At 34.8% G+C, this 20,597-nt stretch overlaps 1 protein-coding gene and 1 long non-coding RNA gene across 3 annotated transcripts; one reads left to right on the forward strand and one right to left on the reverse strand.

Annotated features, from left to right (window-relative positions):
* Positions 1-348: 348 nt before the first annotated feature.
* On the reverse strand, positions 349-17,335 carry LOC133197402 (thyroid hormone receptor beta-like). Its single transcript, XM_061333420.1, has 7 exons — positions 16,732-17,335; positions 9,318-9,433; positions 6,082-6,223; positions 4,419-4,627; positions 3,976-4,092; positions 2,290-2,548; positions 349-2,115 (listed from the first exon to the last, which is right to left on the reverse strand). The coding sequence occupies exons 1-7, from the start codon at positions 17,075-17,077 to the stop codon at positions 1,859-1,861; spliced, it is 1,446 nt and encodes a 481-aa protein (XP_061189404.1). The 5' UTR covers positions 17,078-17,335; the 3' UTR covers positions 349-1,858.
* LOC133197403 (uncharacterized) lies at positions 9,822-14,797 on the forward strand. 2 transcript variants are annotated; one of them, XR_009722426.1, is made up of 4 exons: positions 9,822-9,964; positions 12,646-12,795; positions 14,007-14,192; positions 14,554-14,797. It is a non-coding gene; the product is annotated as an uncharacterized LOC133197403 (long non-coding RNA). The 2 variants fall into 2 exon arrangements; XR_009722425.1 differs by lacking the exon at positions 12,646-12,795.
* Positions 17,336-20,597: the final 3,262 nt, after the last annotated feature.

The following is a 20,597-nucleotide window of genomic DNA, read 5'->3' on the forward strand; positions in this document are numbered from 1 at the left end:
TGATTATGAAATAATGATGCATTTGTAAAAGTTTGGAATACATACTCGGATGCGGACACATACAAAAATGCGTGAATACACAATAACTATGCAAAAAAAAGAGAGAGAGAGAAAAAAAAACTTTCCGGAATACTTCCCCGGTTTTTACTTTAACTATTACCAATCGCTCGCGCTTTCTGCCAAACTAATACAAATTCTTTAAAGTTAGTGTCCCTGGACATATGTTATAGACCATGAAATTATAAATCGCTTTACTTTTTTCACATTTTTACAGGGCCGATTTCGACACATGACGACTTTTGTTCTTTAGAATATTGCAAGATAACAAATAAATCAACAAATTGGACTTGCATGTTTATTAATCAGAAGATAAAAATAAATCAATTAGGAAACAAAATAATCCAGAGGCATACATTATTAGCTTATTCAAATATTGTATTCCAACAGCAGTCAACTACAGATTAAAAAAAATGACGGCAGTGCTGGTTCCGAAATAATGTGATCAGCCATTATTTTACAGTAAGACCTATACCTATCTTTCAAATCTGATTAAAATGTAACACCGGTTTCTGTGAATAAATACATCAACAATCAAATACAAAGTGGTTCTTGTTACAATTGAGTAAAACGTTCAAAACACCAAGCTACCAAATGAATTAAATTCAGTAGGGGAAACAATCTGTTGATTAAATAATATGGCAGCTTCTTTATTTAAAAAAAAAAAAAAAACTCCCAAACAAATAGAGGTTAATTTATATCATTAATGTCTAAAAAGATTATTTTTTTAATTCAAATTCATAGCACAATCGATCATTTCAAAATTAAAGAAAAAAGAACAAAAGTGAGGTAAAGAGAAAAACAAACAAATTTTAATTTGATTTTGCTGGAATCACTTTGAAAGTACAAGGTTAAAATGTGACCGGGATATATTACAGACGACTGTCGTATTCTAGTAGCTGAGAACAGTGCCAATAACACGGTTTTACTGTGCTCTTTCTTTCGAAGTTATCAGAACCAAGAATATTTTCTAAAGAGCGTCAAGAAATATGGTCATACTGTTCGCTCACAACTTACAAGTCTTTCAAGATTTCGTTCAATAATACAGGACTAAAATGAGTAACATTATCAAAAAGTATTGAACTTAGCAGCATAAGATCCGCCCCTGGGCTGAAAAGGTATGGATGTAGCAGCTAAATTTTAATACAATAACAACCGATATACAATATGAAACAGTTATATGTTTACAACAATGATAACAATTCATATATCTAATAGGGGAAACATGGAACAACACAAAAACCCGTAATTCTTTATACACACTCGGGAAATTTCTGCACTGCGTTTGCCAACAAAGACAAATTAAAATTTTAGAAACATTAGCACTAACTATTAGACACTACAAGCTGCTTGCACTAAATGTAGAGCGAGTAAAACAAGAGTTTCATATTTTTAACAGCATATGGTGACAAAAAGTCGTGAAAAGTTTTCAGAAATGCACGGTGTATTTGCCCAACGTTAGCAGTGCCACTCAGCTAATAAATAGGTTACAGATTAACATTATTATGACTTTTTTCACATTAAGACAAATGAAAACTTCTATGATACACCTTTCCCAATGCTGATAGACCTATGGCAGCAGTAGACCACGGAGAAAAGTTAACTTCCTGTGATATATCTCATCGCCATCAACAACCGATTTTACTGAAGAGACATCTTTTTTAGACACCTTTGGATTTCTATGATAACATGCGAATTGCTTGAAGCATTGGTTATTAATACTACATATTCACCAGTTATATACAGCACCTGTGAACAACAAAACATCATTTCGAGGTATATTATGTCCGCTTGAATTATTTCAACTATAATATGTCTGTCCCTCATTGAATAAGTCCAAGAGTTGCGGGGGAATATCACCTTGGTGATCAAGCCGGATGCACAACACGCGCTCTGCATGACGGGTACTGATAGTGCGCAGATCCGTTACTTTCATGAGGATCTTCGCCCAGTGCACTGGTTGGTGAGGTCGGTTGGTCGCTATATAACGCTTAAATGCTCCAAGTACGGAATCCTGGAGTTTTTCTACAGCTTCCGGTTCTTTTAAACCCGAGCGATCTGAAAAGATTTACGGCTTTCTTAAAATTCACGGTCTAAAAAAAACATTTCTCATGAAAAAAAATCATATTCTCTTAATATTACGAATTTGCTAGGTAGATATCCTTTCAAACAGTAAGATTTCTGTTTTCTGTTGTATTGTTTTGAATAAAAAAATGAATTTGCTAATCTTACCAGACTGCATGAGCAAGACTGCTGCAAGTAACGCAAGCTCAGTTTTGTCCAGTTTTAATTTCGACAGACCAACAGCAAATTCAAATATTGGTTCTACAAGGAGGCCAAGTCCCTCTGATTTGAGCTGCGATTTGTGTAGACAGACACCATTATGCATGGTGATGGTCTCTTTCTCTGGATCGTACCGACAGGCGGCGCGCAGACACATGATCTCCATACAACAGGACTTTAATAACAGGATCTGGTCGTCCACAAACAACTAAAATAAGAGAGTATTAAGTTTTATTTAAAAAATGGATTAAGATCCCGATTGGGTTGTATCCGATAAAATATGACAATAAGAAATCCACAATTCGGTTGAATTTGAATGTATACATCTTCTTTATTGTGAAAGAACGAATCTCACAAGTTGTTCGTCCAAGGACTAAGTTTACTAGAAGTGAGAAGTGAGGATGACAGATTTTTCTTTGGTGTTATAACTTCTACAGGTGGAGACTGCTTTTGTTATCGATGATGTTTTTGATCATTAACTCTTTATTTGACCCTTCTATGTCTTTTCCTTCACGATTAATACCCTGACACCATTAGAGAGCATTACTCTTTGTCTCAAGGTTTTCTCTCTTTTATTTGCAATACGTTTTGTGTGGGTCCAACTTCTTTAAAATATTTGTGAAAGTATCGACATACTGTGGACCTCTTTGTATAACCCCTTGTACATTTTTTTTTTACCATGGCTGTTTGTCGTGCCGAGTGAATTGAGTAGCCATTCCATCGATTTCCCTCTCCCTTTATGCTAACAAGGTCAGGACAGGCAATTAACATATATATCATATTACAGGTGCCTTTTGTAAATGTGGAACGCCGCTGTTCAGACAGCGGACGTTGAATATGGAAATTGTATCTTGTTCTTCATTATATAGAATGATTTGTATACTGTCAGACTTAATTTTAGTCCTTGTAAATGGCCCGGAACCACTGACATATAGGAAAGTTAAAGAAGAGAAACGCCATTTTTATTCGCCATCTTTGACCGTGCAGAAACAATTTCTTGACGTTGCTCTGGGAATGGAATCTTTTACCTTTTAAAATATATATCTTATGTATGTCTTTTCCTTTCCTCAAAGTCTTATAAACCTTCTTCGCTAGATAACGATGTATTTCAGCGATGCGATTAACAAGTAGTACATAATGCACATAGGATGCCCAGATCATGTCCGAGATTGAAAAAAAAAGTTGGCAGGGTATTTCGGCCAAGGAAAATAAGGCCCTAAATCCAAATAAAATGGCATAAACAAAATATCTCTTAACATTAAGTAGCAGGTGCGCTAAGTTGGAGTTCTGGTGTGTCCCTGACACGTAATTGTTCATCAGAAGATTCATCCATAGTCTAAACAGCTGTATGTGGCTGCCAAAAGTCATGATAAATCACTACATATCGACCAAACGGATACCAGTACGTCATCAGCTTTGCAAATACACGGAATGTGATAGATGGTGAATCTCAAAAATAATTTTTATTTGAATAGGAAAATGAAAACACTCCTATTTCTTATAAAAAAATATCAAAGGAGGCACAACAAGGTGTGAGTGTTAGGCAGGTCTTGTTCCTTCGTTTCCTCACGATATTTCATGGTTACAAATATACATAAGAAATTAAAGGCATTACATAATCATATACTTTCTTACCTGGATAAAGCCTGGTACATTTTTGGCAAATTCCACAACTTTGACAATAGATGGCGTCATGGCTTCTGCTAACTGTTGCCATGCTTCCGGGTCCGAAGAGGGTAAGCCATCTTGGGTCTGCTATGGATGGATTGGAAAGTATTTTAACATTTTTCTCAACATGCAAAGATAGAAAATTTGACTTTCAACAGATAAAGTCGCATCGAAATTCAAAATACCCTTTAATGAATGTTTCATTTTCATGCTTTTTTAGTAAATAAGAAAAACAATACTTATACAAAAATTAAACAAAAAAAGTTAAAAAACAAGAATTCTCTTTCTTGATTACACTGGTCAGTGGGTCGAGCACAGAAAAGCCATCTGAAGGAAATCTAGAATTTTAAAAAATGATGACGATTCTGGCAAGCTCAGTTCAACTCAAAACAGAAAGGTTTTGATCCTACCATTGGTTCTTTGATTGGCACTTTGACAGCAGTCTGCTCATAGGCTGACGTCACTTCCGCTATAATTGTTTTGTCCGTGTCTGTAAGCGTATCATGATTACATCCTTCCGCCTGCTTTGTCTTTATTTTTGTGGTTTCTTGTTTTCTTTTTACTCTATTATCCTCTATCAGTTTTCTCTTTGCCTTTCTTTGCTTTTCATTTAAAACAACTGAAAAGGTACGATAAATATATATTTAGATTATTCATGTAAGTGCATGCTTAATACCAGTATCTATAACTACGGTTTTACTACAAAAAGTACACTTTTGAATTCTAGCATTATATAATAAGGATAAAACAACTCCAGAGATCTTTCTGTCTACATGTTGTTGCCTTTTGTGATAGTTATAGATTTTATTATTGGAATAAAACTTATTTCAGGCACAGACTTTGCCTTGAACAAAAATTATCTATGGTCAATATGATGAACCATCACAAATGACATTACCAGCGGGATATTGAACTGATACGTAGGCTTACTGCCTCCTCGGAGAGAAAAGGAGGGCAATGCGCGGAGGTCAAGATGACCCAAGCCTATAATGCACGCAGTATGTAATGTATTTATATCCCGGTATTTGCTCTCTGATCACGTGGGTGACCTTAAATCAACTTGTCGATAAGAGCTGTGACCTCAATCGGGGTTAAAACGACCGGCTTTGGTTGGTATACACCGCAGTATTTTCGTGTTTTCCAAACGTGCTTGAGTACTTTGGTAATGCTCTCAGTTCCTTTGTATACACAAATCGTTTTAAATATTTAACGTCTTCTTTTTAAGTAGTATGTCAAAAGACCCTAGAGAAAATAGACAATACGTACAATTGTAACAATTTTCAGCTGTTTGAACAAGCGAACTCCAAAATTCTGAAGCTATTTTTTCTTTTTTTTTTAAATCTGAAAAGATAGATCATATAGCACATTATCTAGGTCTTTATCTATGACTTAATCGGACCCAGTTTAAAAGGTGTCAAGGCTTGTGGCCTCTATGTGATAAATGGGACAATTTGAACTGGCATATGGTAAATATTGGCGATAAACGACCCCGTTTTACCTAATGGTGCATTGGTTGCCTGGCAACTATCGAACGGCGACCTTATTTTTAGGACACTGGATGGACTATCGATTTTTCTACATACAATTTGCTGGACTATGCAAAAATATCATAAAGCACACATTCTTATCGCCCTAATACTGTTGTATAAATTGGCGGTTTAAATACTGAGCGAAACACTGATCTGAATGTTTGGGTAAAAGCACAGAAGTTTTATTAGCGTAACCGTATTGCTGGCTTGCAAGACACAGAAGGGCAGTATTGGCGGCATTAAATAAGCTGTGTTTTTAATTAACTCTTCCAATCATTCTCACCAACTATACAGCTGTTTTTTCCTCGTGTTAAAAAGGTGCAATGTTATGGGAGTGGGGTTTAACATCAGAAAAACTGTTAATGACAGACTCTTAACAGAAATGATCCCAAAGTACTTTAAGGAAAATAATCACCGGTGATTGACATTGATAGTTGGGGTTTGTATCAGAAATCGCAGCATGTAGACAGAAAGTCCGGAAAAACAGGCACATTCTGATTAGGAGCAGGCAGCAGGTGCATTAATTCGTGAATTTAGTACTTACGATCCGTTGCCATGCCAACATTTAAGCATTTTCTAAATCTACACTCTTGGCACTGGTTACGAGAGTTTTTATCGATCGAACACATTTTATTCCACTTGCAGTGATACTGTAGATTCTTTTGAATTGTACGGCGGAAAAAGCCCTGAAAAAGAGAAGGAAAAATTAATTATACTTAAGAGTCAATTTACTACATTTTTAGCAGCAATTTTAAGATGGTCAGCGTTAGCGTCAAAAGATTTGATCAATTGAAAGATGAAAATCTAAGACATTTACGACTACAATACCAGCCTTACAAGAAACCATAAATATAAAGGGGGGAATCGCTCAACCGCAACGAAGACCAGCTACATGTAAATTTGTTCCACATCGTCGAACAAAAGTTGCCCTAAAGTTCCAAATCTTAAAATTTTTTCTTAGTACAAAGTATTTTACATTAGGATGCACATTTTCTCTGTCGTGGGCTCAGGGTCTTGTTTAACACTTCATGATGCATTAGCGCACGAACAGTGGTCCATTGTTACTTGGGTGAAACGTACATGTACGGATAGATTGGGCAAGTTAAAGCGCAGTATGTAAAATGTTTTCCTCATATTTTTAAAGAAGAAGGTTGTAAAGACATATCACGGACCATTTTAGTATTTGATTGGTATTATAAATTGTCAATATTGCATCAATCTCATCCATTTTACGTAAACACTCGTATCAAACGATGATGCAACATCCTCTACTTCATTATTTTCTAAATACCGTGTAAATCTAATGATTTTGACTGTTTAATTTCTTTTGTGTAACTTATAACACTGACACTATTGCTCTAACGATAATTTTTTTTTAAATTTTGCTCTTAATTTGTCTAAAAACAGATTTAAAAAGAAAATGTAAGGCGAGTAAAATTAATTGTAAAATGCGTTATTTTTTTATATTTGGTGAAAAATACGTACTTAACATCCATTTAAAATATTTGCCGTATACATGCTCTAGAAAACGTAAATGAAGCCGATTTCATATTCTGCGGATCATGGATGATCTAGCAGTATCAGCTAAAGTAACTTACTAAACCTTTTTGTCTTTTGGTCAGTTCGACATTTTAGTTGATGAAGATTTTCCAAGAAAAGCAAAAACGATATACACATGTACTATTGAGTGGATTTTTTTCCCGATTCGACCAAAAAACATAACCATCTCAAAGTCCTTCTCCTTCGAGCTCTGTTACGGTTCAATAATTTGCATTCAGTGTTTTTTATGCTTTTTTTTTGGTTGATATTTCAGAATTTGGGGTGTCAACAACTTCAGAAATGTTCTTAGTGTGCACAGTCTTTACACCATTGAGGACCTATACGTCTGGCTCAAGATGGCGCGTAAGGTGACTTAAAAGACTTCTAGAAGACACATTTAAGCATGCACCTAAGCCTCGTTTAACCTACATGCACCTTTGATCACCCTTTAAGGAGTTGGACATTGCTTAACGGTAACGTGTCTTTCCTATGAGCCGTTTCTAGGCCATGCTTAAAGAAAGTGGTTGACCTTGTGAAAAAAAAAATTATAAATGGAACCCCTATAAATCAATTACATGTATATAATCAAAAACATTGTAAGATTTAAACAAAAAGAACTTATTCATGTTGGTTGTGTAAAAGTGGTTTTAAGATGTTTTAAAGAAGTTTTGACATCAAGAATATACACGTTTAAGCTGCATTTTAAAAGATGGCTTAAGAAAATTAACTTCTTTAAGCTCCTAAAAGCCACTTTTAAAGCCATCTTTAAGCGAATGCTTTTAGACCTGTGTGTGAACTTCTGGCTCCAGGGCCAAAAAAGTCAGACGAGCTCACTTTTGATCTCAGTCTCAATTTTACCAAAGAAATTAATAGCAGAAAAGTGAGACTGAGATCAAAAATGAGCTCGTCTAACTTTTTCTGCCCCGGAGCCAGGTCTGGCTACTGAGACGTTGGTTTTTTTGAGATTGACATTCACATTGGAGACCTATCAATAGCTACATGTATGTGCTCGCACCTTTTTGTTTATAGTACGTGCATCCTTAATTTTGACTTTCTACTGATCATCCAGGAAAAATATACATTCACTAGAACTGCAATGCATTCTTTTCACACAGCGTCTAGCACATAAAAATTCTTTTCACCAGCCGTTACTTTATTTTAAAACAAAAAAAAATTTAAAAGTCTTTTACTTAAAAATTTTTTTGGGGTCAAATAACTAGAAAATGAGAGACCGCATAAAATGAAGTACATGTAATATCAACTATAAATTAGTTGTTTAAACATAAAACAGGCATTAATTTAATGAACTTACGAGGTAATTCAAGTGTTTGACCAAAAAGATTTATACACAGCAACATGATTTTATATACAATGATATTGATGTTTGTAGAATTCCGTGAGCTCTGCTAGAAATTATATCCCTGGTTGCTTTACAGGACACAGTCACATAAATGTACTCACATTGATTCTCGCGCCGGCTTTTCATACGTTTTCCCTAGCGTTATTTATACGTTTCGGTGTCACCAAAATAACGATGGACCACAGAGCCACAGCATGGTATAAATAGTTGTAACATTCATTGCGACATGTGCCCAACATAGCCACCGACTTTTCTGTTTATATCAAATGGCATGTTTGGTCGACCTGGTTTATAACATCCATCCATAGGAAAAGCGTTTGAAAATGTCAATAACAGACTTCCACATAGAACTATCATGACTATAAAAATATTCCGACAACCAACCGTTACTAAACCCAAGAGGCGCTAACAGATCAAAACGGATTGTTTTCCGAGAAAAAATATTATAAATACTATTAAATACATTAACTATGTTAATGTTATATTTATTAGACATCCCTTTTTGATAAAAAGATTATTGAAACATTATACTCTCTAGTGACTCCTTGGTTCAGTGACCTATGACATAAAATGTCAAGGCAAATCTGAGGTACCATAAGAATGGTTAGATGAACCACCTTTTAAGTACGTTAAATATTGTATTATTGAAATGTACGTTATCGTACGTTTCATTGATTGAAAAGCAACTTGCATGAAAAAATTACGGATTGATGAACGAAGTGGATGTCATAATAAATAAAGAAATTCTTCAGTGGATGTAAATATAGCATGATATTCAACTTCTAAGGTACTGGCTGAACATGTTCCAATGCGGAAAAGACACTTAACACCAAATACATTATTTTCACTAGGGGGATACATATAGAATAACCTTGACATACCTTGCACCCTTCACATGTCATACAGCGATAATGATACCCAGTGGCGGCGTCTCCACAAACAACACAAGGTTCTGGTCCATTGCTAAGGTCCATATAACTTGGGATATACGGTGCCCCTGAAATCAAGAAGAAAAATCTTCTACTGAACTTGTGTCATTATCAAATTTACATTATGATTTCATCTGGATGATCGTATTATACTATGTGTTTAATTCAATCAAATTTTGATTTTTCAAATGGACTATAACGAAGTCAAATTTATTTTTTTCTCTCTGAATTTGAATTTTTAAATATCTGAAGATGATGTTGTCTGCATGACACAACTATTGAGGATGCAACAATTGGCGTAGCAGATCAACCAGTAAAAAATAATATATATCATAACATAGCTTGTCATTAGATTCATTAATGTTAGTTTTAAAAATATTATGGAATTCTACATTGAAAATGCAGCATAAATATTGATAGCACTAGCAGTCATCCATAGAAAATGCTTAGGAGTTTAATCAATAGGCCTTTGAGAGAGTGCAACGCAGGGCAATGAACTCGACAGTCAAAATGGCGCCCGGCAGGATGTCGGGAAACAATACGTAACACTACGTAATGATCAGTTTGACGAGATACGGTGAAGGATGGTAGTCAAGACAGTGAGTAGTGTTATCTATTTGATTTCTTTTTTAATATATAGTATTTAGTTTCGGTTTTCTACTATGCATGTATTACTTGTTACTTCATAGGAAACATCTATTACAGAAACATAAGTATCTGTTTGTTTTGCCCCATTTTTAAAGATTATTTTTTTATAAAACAGATTTTATTTCACATTTTGAAGGAAGTTCATGTCATAAACTTTAATTTCACGGGGAAAAATTATATGCACATGACTTTGTAAGGAATAAAGGAGTATTGCATAAATACAGTTCCACGGACGGTCATTGAAAGTCCAAAGGGTCTTTGACCTATGTATTTGGTTTTTACACTTTAAGTTTATATTAGATGCCAGTATCTAGTATATCATAGTTTCTTTCAGAATGAGATTAATCCACATTGCATATATGCAAACAAAGTAAATTTTCTTTCTCGTCATGAGTAATGCATGTAACTAAAACTATTTATCAATTAAATGTATTTAATACAAACTAGGGTAAAATTACAGAATGATTTGTTGATGTCGTTGTTGTTGTATGTGACTGACCGGCACGTGAATACAAAGTAAGTCTTACTGCAATATGCATGATGATAGATTTGCACAACACAATTCCACATATGCGTATCTAAGGGCTCCTTTCTTTGCCAAACGGTTCTTAAATTTTAGCCATCCAAGTTTTTTTTTTTTGTTTAGCCCCCCTTCCTATTGTTAAAAAACACACACACAAAAAACACAATCCAAAATGTAAATCACACACTTTATAGTCATGATAACAACGCCATTCAGGATTTGATTTCATCATTCAATTTTTCTCGTAGAAAGACGTTTTTTGCCAAAGGAAGGTGACGTGTACACCTAATATGACTTTCTACATTGAAAATTTGAATATCAATTTGTGGACTATTAATTTCGAGTGTTTTTCTGTGTTTCGAAAACCAATGCAAACACGGGCGTTTAAAACCATTAAAAAAATGGAATGACATCAATTCAGGCCATGTTTGGTGCGGGTTTATTGTAATCTTGGATGTAATATATATTTAAAGATCATCAGATTATTTAACCTTGGACTACTATCATGTGAATTTTGAATTTACCAGGTAGAGGTAAATACAAAACATGTATGTTGTAAATTTTGCATTTACCTCCATCTAGTAAATTCAAAATTTACAACGATACTACTGTGTTAATTTTCAAGTAAAGGATACCACAAAACAAACTATTTCTCTTCATATTTCGTCATGTTATTATTCAAAGGGTTTTCTATAGACTTGTTCCTTTAAGAGCTTTCTAGTTTTGGAAATTAAAATATATTAAGAAGAAATTTCAACAGCGAATTTTTTCATGAACCTGGCATGCTTACTAGTACATATACTAGTACGTGATTACCATTATGGTGCATGCAGACAATGGACTTGTATTAGAAGTTGGTTGTTGATTCAATGCTTTAAGTTAAACGTGTGACAAGAATTATGAATCATGTTTCCAGTCTCAAATACAATTTTATATTTTAACATATTACTTGTCTCTGTTTTCTTACTATCAGCGAAATTTTGTTTTGATTAAAATACCCCCCCCCCCGCGATGTACATGCATGTATTTTAAGTTGATGGATATTTGGTGAATTTGATGCATATTTTTTTTGGGGGGGGGGGCTCATTAATTTATTACTCCGGCTAGGAACTAGAGAAAAAGCAATGAATATGCGAACTGAATTTATTGGGTTGATGTATATGTATAAAAGCGTCTGAACTTAAATCGATGTTTCGTGAACGAACTTCCTTTAAATAACTATATTTTCACATTTGTATCCTGATGATTTTTTCCCCTTAAAATCTGGATTCTTGTTGGGAAAAACAGATGGTTTTCTTGAAGGTACACGCGATAAGCAAGAAAATATTAGCAATTGCAACAGATGGTATGTTACAGTAAAACTTCATTCTCTCTGCTTAAGAGTTTTCTATCTGAATACATCAGAAAGAATGTCCTTAAGAGTTTTCAACCTGAATACATCAGAAAGAATGTCATGGGTAGTGTCATACTTAAATGATACTTCCGAACCCATAGAGCTATGTAAGCACAAATACGCTTGGCATTTCTAAGGTCAACAACGCACAATCCACAACTGCTATTTAAAATTATTTTGGGTCAAAAACCCAGAAACCTTTTTTTCATATATATCTAGCACTTAACAGTAGCCTGCGGTCCTTGCTAGACGTTTCTTTACTAATACACATCTGATACATGAATATTCAAAGGAAAGGCAATGTGTCGTGTATGATAAATGAAGAAAGTTCTGTTTTGTCCTGGCTGGGACACGAATAAGCTATGGCCTTATTGCTCACTCTAAAAACCGTTGATCAAATGCAGTGTCCAGAAAGACAGTCACACTGTTTTAAATATAGATAGAAAAGTTGGTCTGGAATCCGTACGCGTATATGTATGTTACAGGTCAAATAACGTGATACAGTAGAGTACGTATGTTTTCTGCAACGAATACCGATAATGATTTTGGCATGTATGACAAACCATCAATTACTTTGAGCAAAACATCCCTTCAACAACCGAGTCGGTTCATTCAGAATTTAAATTGGCTCTCCTCCACGACCGATTCTTGTCTAATTGCATTTCGTACTCAACACAATACCTCGTCAATCGTCTCCCCTTATCCTTATTTTTCAGTGCCAACACTCCGCGTCACGTAGCTTTCTGCAACTCTTATCTTTCAAGTTCTTGCACAGCGCCCTCATTATGCAACTTTTCTGAAACTAACGGTTGCTTTTATTGACATGACAACAGATTTATAGGCGGAATGCGGATTCATCAATTACAGTAAACGCTGATTATAACATAAACTAACTTTTATGTTCTCTAAATCATAGAAAAGTTCTGCCGTGAAATCTGGAAAACGATAGATTTACGATTCGGACTTCGAAAACCTGGGTCATTGTACCTTATTGAAGGGGGATTAGGGTGTTTGTTTAATGATAATTCTACGTGGGTTACTCAATTTCCATGACGTTGTCTTGAAAGAAAACTAATCTAGACACTACAACAACGAAATAAATGTTTTTCCCCGTATTCTTCCTTAAAGTTGGTACACCTAATTAGTTACTTCGATAAGTTATTCCCCCAAAAATAAACCACTGGAGTACACACATATATGCGTGTACATGTATATAAAAATTTTAATTTACTTTGAAGTCTTTGCTCCAGAAATTCAGTCTTAAAATTCGGAGATTACATTTCGTTTCACTCGGTAATTGCGAAAGATTTAGTGATTAATCCTATTGAAATTTGGATCTCACAAGTAATTAGATTTAGGAATGAAAATGTGGTAACCGTTTGGCGCTGCTCAGAATAGGATGCATAAAGTTTACATTGGGCTTCGGGAAAAAAAGAATGACTTGCATATTTTATTCTCTTTTAATTGTTTCTTACATGTAAGGAAAATATAAACAAAATAAAAACAAATCAACCCAACTAAATAAACAGCCGACAAACAAGCAAACACCTTTTCTATGAATATATAATTTTAAAGGAAATTCTAGATCAGTCTACGAATTGTACAACCTCGAACCACGTTCAGTGTTCATAAATATATTTCGCCTGTAGGTGTTTATGGATTAATTCTGTCGGTATAGTTCAGTTTGGGTCACATATGATTTGTGGTGCAAATAGTTCGGTAGGTTATTTGTATTACCATCACTTATATTGTCAGCTGTTGTGCAGAAAAACATGCTATTCTTTGGCAATCCCTCAAAATGTATTACTGCATATAAATATCCCCGTTTTATTCATTTCATGGGTTAAACCCATAAATTTCCAAAAATAATCAAATGCCTTGAGTAAATGTCTTTTTTTTCATGACAAGAGTCAAAAATTAACTATAAAAACATTCATTTGCATGTTTAATGGGGTATGGCAAACTCATTTTCTTGGGTTTTCCAAAATTCGTTTGGTCGGGCTCCTTTGGAATCTTATCTTTTTATGCTTTAGCATGTCAAAAGCAATGCTAAACGATCTCCATCTTTTTATTTCAGGCTTAGCCCTGAACTTAGGCGGTCTTGGCAATAGTGATCGAAAAGATATATTTTATGGCCGATTTTTGAGGTACAGCTGTCCAGCTCTTTTGGATCCAGTGGGCATTCTGACCTCAGCAAGATCTCCTACCGCTGACAAAGATGAAAGACGCCTTCCAATTGGTCTAACAAAAGTCAACCCGACATGTCAGTGATTCATTTTTTCCCCTATTGTCAAAGTTTTTTTTTTTCTTCTTTGAAAATGAAAAATGGTTGACCGTTTGTATCTGACCCTTTAAATCCATTAAACGGACGGAATATTAAAATATCATTCAGGGTTTTTTTCAGTTCAGGAATATAATATCACGATTAAAAAAATACGAATAAAACTTTCATGAATATACATGTAATACCCTTCCGTTTTCAAACCAAGCTTTACTTTTCATATCCCATGAACAAATTTTTCATAGACCTGAAATAATGCAATACTCTTTTCCCATTTAATGTTTTGGGTTTCTTTTCTAGTTAAATGTAAAATTCGGTGAACATTAGTCTTTTTATTCGGCAGGTGCGTTCAGTTGAAGATGTTTCTTGGCAACAAAAAATTTGCCTGTCGTATACAATTGTTGACCTTTACCCCGGGCCGTGACACCGCCACACAAAAGATAGGTATATAACTTGATACATAATGTAAACAAGTGGACTAGACAATCGACTGTTTCGATGACCTTAATTAGTGCGCACCTGCGTGGTTTTGGCCGCTCGCGGGTCTGCTTTGGACAAAGCGTTGGACAAGCTTACGTAGATTCTCAGACGACCTCTTAAATGTAACTGTCGTATTTCAGAAAATTGATAGACACAAAATGATTTTTGAACAAGAGCAATAAATAATCATTGTCCCTACATCAGTACATACTTATATATCCATTGTAATATTTTCTTTTTCAATTTTTAAAATCTTTGATTTAAAAAAATATAATATATATTAATTATTACATAGTATAAAAAGACCACGGCCTGATTCCCAGGAAAATTTTACACGTTTGCCAGGTACAGGAAAGAATATTGAATAAAAATCGATTTACACCATCAGTGTCAAAGTCCACGGTAAAACTCCATACCGTCTCGACCGTAAACATGTTATTACGTTAGTTGGACTAATTAAGTCTGAAGTATTAAACATGTCCAGCACCTAGGACTGATTTCCATTACGGAGTGCAGCTGAAAAGGGATGGAGCTCATTATTATTCCAATACCTTCATCTCATTCTTGTTTAATATTTATATTTCATAAACGTAAAATTATTGTAATCTAAATATCACGAAAGGGGAGGGGGGGGGGGCTTATAGACAGTGAGTCTTGAAAAATGGGTACAGTTAAAGCCGGGCCGAAACCGGGTTTTTGCTCATTTGTTCAAAAATAATTTGTTTGTTCTTCATTAAATTCGCAGACATGATAAAAAGGAGTAAAATACGTTTTGTGTGCTCGATCGATTGAATAAATTCAGTTACTAAAAAAATGACACCTATTGTGAAAGTATTATATCTCTATTATTAAAAAAATGCATTTTTTCATTACCAGGACTCACCACAACTGGAAACGTTCACTTGGGTCGAAGTGCAAATTTTCACAATAATCCTATTAATGTTCAAAATTAAACCGATTTCTTCGATTTTTTCAAAAGATACTGATCAGTTGACACTTCCATGACATTTATCAAGTTCAAACGTCGTGGTACATGTATTTTTTTTTTTTTTTTTGGTATCATTTTCTTTATGACATTTACATATTATTATTATTCGCGATAATTATCATTCTGCAACTAAACAGTTCATCAAAAATATGCGTTTTTCCAACCAATATCCATCGAGCTAGCTGTGCAAATAATACCCTACTTAATACCAAATTAAAAGTGAGAAAATTAAATTCTCGGTGATCTTTATCGTTTTTTTTTTTTACTTTTACCAAGTATTCTCTTTATCTATCCTTCTCCGTTTTCTATTTCGTCATCATTTCGAAACTGTGAGAGAAGACATATGCAATCTAATTCAAATTAGATCTTCCATCCGCTCCCAGGTTTTTTTTAAACGTATTTAAAAAAAAAAAATTGGGAGCGGATGGAAGATCTAATTTTATTTAGATTGAGACACATTTTAACTCTATTTCGTGAGAAAGAACGAGCAAAAATCCGGTTTTCAGTTTCAAAAAAACGGGTCAGGCATATGTTTAAACCTTATTACACACTCGAATATAACAAAATTCAATTACGTTTAATGCATTTTTCACACACTTTTCACACCGCTACCCAATTCTAAATGAACTGACGGTCTAAGTATCTTTTTTTACTACCGAAATTTACTTGAAAATTTAGAGAGCTTACATTCTCTTTTGGTTCTTGGGGTCATTGAATATTATGTATCTTTTCTTACGATGTCATTTTAAATATTTTGCATGAATTCTTGTATGAACAGTAAAATTAATTGAAAAGTCTTTGAATCATTAGCAAGGCATACTTTCAAAAGGAGGAAAGTACTATTATTTTCATACAGAAATAATTATATATTTCAATACCATCTTGAATTTTGAACAGAGCTATTTAAATAATATCAAAGTCATATCTTTCATGTTTTATATTTTATTTTGGTGCTCAAGTTACTCATTTAACTTTAAAATACCATATCCTTTTCAGCATTTCTTTTATATAGGTTAGAAACCTAATCTAAAAAAGAAAATTTTCCATCCATACCTTTCCTCTTACTCGTGTTTGTGGTTTCGCTTCCCCCGGCGTCTGACGAGGCTTGCGACGATGATGGCGATGATGATGAGGTAGATGTCGCACTGGTGGGAGAAGACATGGAGTTTTCTGAATGGGGTCTGGAAGCTGAGGACACTCCAGGGTACAGTTTTACTCCCCCTTCATTACTTTCTTCACTCGTCGACGAAGGTCTTTGTGGTAACACTGGACTGTATTCCGGTAATACGAACGATGGCGTTTGTGTTGTTGGCATCATGGCAGATGGAAAGTAGGGCACAAAACCTCGATTCATTCCGTCGACGAATTCATTATTCTCACTGCCTAACCGAATGTCCATTTTGAAGTAGTCCACGGAGAATGTTAGAGATCGTGGCTGTTTACACCGGTGATTGATATCCCTACCTATACTATCCAGCACTGACCAACTCAAGGACCTCTCTCATCGATCCAGATTCGACACTTTCATTTCATTAATAAAAACACAACTGAAATGGTGGATACTTGTCTTACTGGTTGAAGATGGTGGGGGGCTAGTACATATCCGTGTTTACTCGGCACCTCACACTTGAGTGTCTATGACATGGTCAACAACTATACAATTTGACTAGCCGATGTGATGTAACGCCCCAGCGGTTCAACATGGTCGCGTCCACTATCAAGCATAGGGGATATAGGCCAGTTTACGATCGGTCATCGAAATACATTTTTTATTTTTGACATAAAAAACGACAACAGTATAACTTTACGAGGAACTACGGACTCATTTATATTTTTTAGATGGTATTCTGTCGCATAATGTACAAGATTTTAAGACTTGCTTTTCTTTGTATGACCTAACCAACCCTCGACTTCCTGTCCTCATTCCATCGACCACATAGACTGGTCAGTGTTATGATCTGATCGCGGAGGTGAGGTCAGACTGACCGGTAATGGAAAAGAGAACAACTATACTCTAAGTAGAAGTATATTAGATGAAATTTATTCAAAATTAAATTTTATATAGTTAGTTCATATCATTTAAATATGGTTTTTGTACAAATAATTATTTTTTTATGCACAAGGATTGCTTGAAATTAACTTATTGCTAACCTGAATTCCCCATCACTTTGCAAATGGAATACCCCATCTGTACTAAGGCCATCGAAGGACACGAATTATTAGCAAGTAACCGCGACGGGGTTATAGGTCATTTGCAATTTACTGTAGAATATGTAAACATTAGTACATATAGTGATTAGAATTTACGTCATAGGTGACAAGACTGCAGTTTGTCACATAATTTGCTCCATCGCGAAAGACATCTTGTTATTATACAAGTATCTAGTCAACAAGGTTATTATAATCAATTTACGTCATATACTGCTTTTTAATTAATGTTAAAAACTAGGATAGTTAATTATCTTGCAGCATGATGTCCTAACTAGATATGTTATTTCTGAGTATTCTGTTAATGTAGATTGGCAGTTCCCTGACGTTTCTTCAAAGTGCAGATTAAATGTAAAAATGGACTTTGGACTGTTCGTAGTCATGTGACGAGATGTATTCCCTATACAGCTGTTTATGCAATATTTTTCAGACTTGGAATCATTAAGAGGCGATCAAATCTTTGTTCGGCATTGCATAATGTTGTATCATCTCGTCAATATGACCCACCCGTGATCACGGGCAAACGAAATTTACCTTTATCAGAATGACGTAACAAGTCTGGAGAGCTAATACTCAATCCATGGCGCATTAATTTTCTATGTATACCTGGCAGTGGAACCAACGAAAGGTTACATAATTCATAGAACCTGCTGACGATGTATATTTAACAAAAGACGGACCATAACAAGTTGTGCAACAACCCTTAAACTGTTAAACAGTTTGTTTGTACAGTTTTTGCGGGAACCGGGCAGAATCGTTTCCAGACAGTCGATAATTGCCATGAGAACCTGTTGGCGGTAGATAATGTTAGGACATGTACTAATGCGGACGTCTGTTACCCCTAGCCAAATACATAAAACACGTCAGGACCTCGAACAATAACAGAGACAGAAGTGTCCTGATACTACTGGTACTAAAAAATATTTTGCTTAAAAGCATCCAAATTTCAAAGGCTCTCTTTATCTTTTGAAAACATTTATGTTCCTGAAGTGATGAATATAATCATGCGAAACTTATTGAACTGACACATTGCATGTACATGGCAACGGGTAACGCAAGTAGGATAAGCTGCCTCCTCACCTAGTTCGGGGACATGTCCTAATAATGTATAGCGTGTTGCATTAGATCCCAATCATAAGGCGTCTGTTGTACTCGCTACCATGTGTTTTGTGTAGAGTAAGCATGATCTGTCAAAGATAAATGCTATGTGCAACAATAAAGCATCCGAGAGTGCTCAAAACTTTGAACATGTAGACTATGCCTGTTGCCAAATACAGTTTTGGTTTATGTTGAAATGTAATTTATATTTTAGAATTAGGTTGACCTTATAGACTGATGCGCTGGTTACCTCACAGGAAGCTCCCGTACATATAAAATATAGATATGCACGTGAATGGAACGTAAGGTCTATCTGCAGCATCAGTCTCCCCCCTCCACCCGGCAAGTCCTGATATCATGAAGCAGTCTTAGATTTAAGCCAAAATTTGTACATTGTTTAGTTTTTAATTTTAGAAAACACAAAAATTGAAATGTATACAATGTATAAGAATTAATTGAATCCTTTTCATGCTATTAAAATTAATTTTCATGTACATGTATTAGTATATAATACTGAGTAAATATTCATTTTTTGAATGGCAAAATTTTACTTTATTCTTAGACTGCTCCATGATACTGAGGCTAAGTATTTTTAAAGTTTGAACACATCGAAGAAGGATAAATAAGGTTTTGAATTAACATGGAGATAAATGATCGAGGCAACAAAGGACTAACTTCACAGACACAATCTGGACATTCACCGGCGATAACGCGACGATTACGGTCGACTTAATCTTTCTTATTTCAGACGTCTGAGCACAAATCTCTGCGTCATGCATTGGAGAAGTCATTTTTGCCCAAATTCACCGATATTGTTTTTTACAGAAATTTGCAGAACGGCAATACTCTCAGATGAAAAAAAAAGATTGTAAAGGACATGAGACAATCGAAATGGGGATGTTGAAAATAAAATATTATCCATTCATGATTATGTTTTATTGTATATCAAATTTGACGGAAGAAAGACCCTTCACATCATTGAGAGGGAACATTTATATATTTGTACATTTATATCATTATACAGTGTATACACTCAAAAATTTATATGGGGTACGAACATGTTTGCACATTTGGTCTCTACCAAATTAGGAAATTTAATCAATTTAAATTTGTATAAATGACAAATGAATTGCTGGTATTTTTATTCTTTGTAAACTTGGAATAAATTGATTTCATTTAAAATAAATGATTTAAAAAATACGTTGCTTAAATTTGAATACAGATGTACACATCGTACGAACAAAAATTGCAGTCTATTAAAATATTGAATTGCTTTTGGACTAGTAGTTAGACGACACCGTTAATTAAGACTGAACTGTTTGGGGACCCTCCCCCTTGATGTTTGGAGGTGCATTGTCTGGGTGCAGGGCACAATGACATAGTGACTAAATTGCTTCCCTGCCTGGCCATGTGTCTGCTTTACTTTGTTATGACGGACAGAGTATAATTAGATCGCAGGATACAGTCTTTGTTGTTTGAGTTAGTTGTTTCGTCTTCATTGCGTGTGGCTGAGAACATGTTTAAAGGATGCGAGACCAATAACCGTAGAAGCAGTTGGCGAGATGTATAATTTCATCACGATAGGAACAATACCTTACTCTAATCCAAATAGT

This window comes from Saccostrea echinata, unplaced genomic scaffold, assembly GCF_033153115.1.
Source record: "Saccostrea echinata isolate AGI-Se365-2 ecotype Australia unplaced genomic scaffold, CSIRO_AGI_Sech_v1 ptg000030l, whole genome shotgun sequence".
Taxonomy (NCBI): Eukaryota; Metazoa; Mollusca; class Bivalvia; order Ostreida; family Ostreidae; genus Saccostrea; species Saccostrea echinata.

Coding starts and splice junctions, on each gene's coding strand:
- LOC133197402 (XM_061333420.1), bottom strand. CDS start 17,077: ATGGACATTCGGTTAGGCAGTGAGAATAATGAATTCGTCGACGGAATG. Junction 9,434..16,731: donor AAACACGAGTAAGAGGAAAG/GTATGGATGGAA, acceptor TCTTGATTTCAG/GGGCACCGTATATCCCAAGT. Junction 2,549..3,975: donor ATGTACCAGGCTTTATCCAG/GTAAGAAAGTAT, acceptor CTCTTATTTTAG/TTGTTTGTGGACGACCAGAT.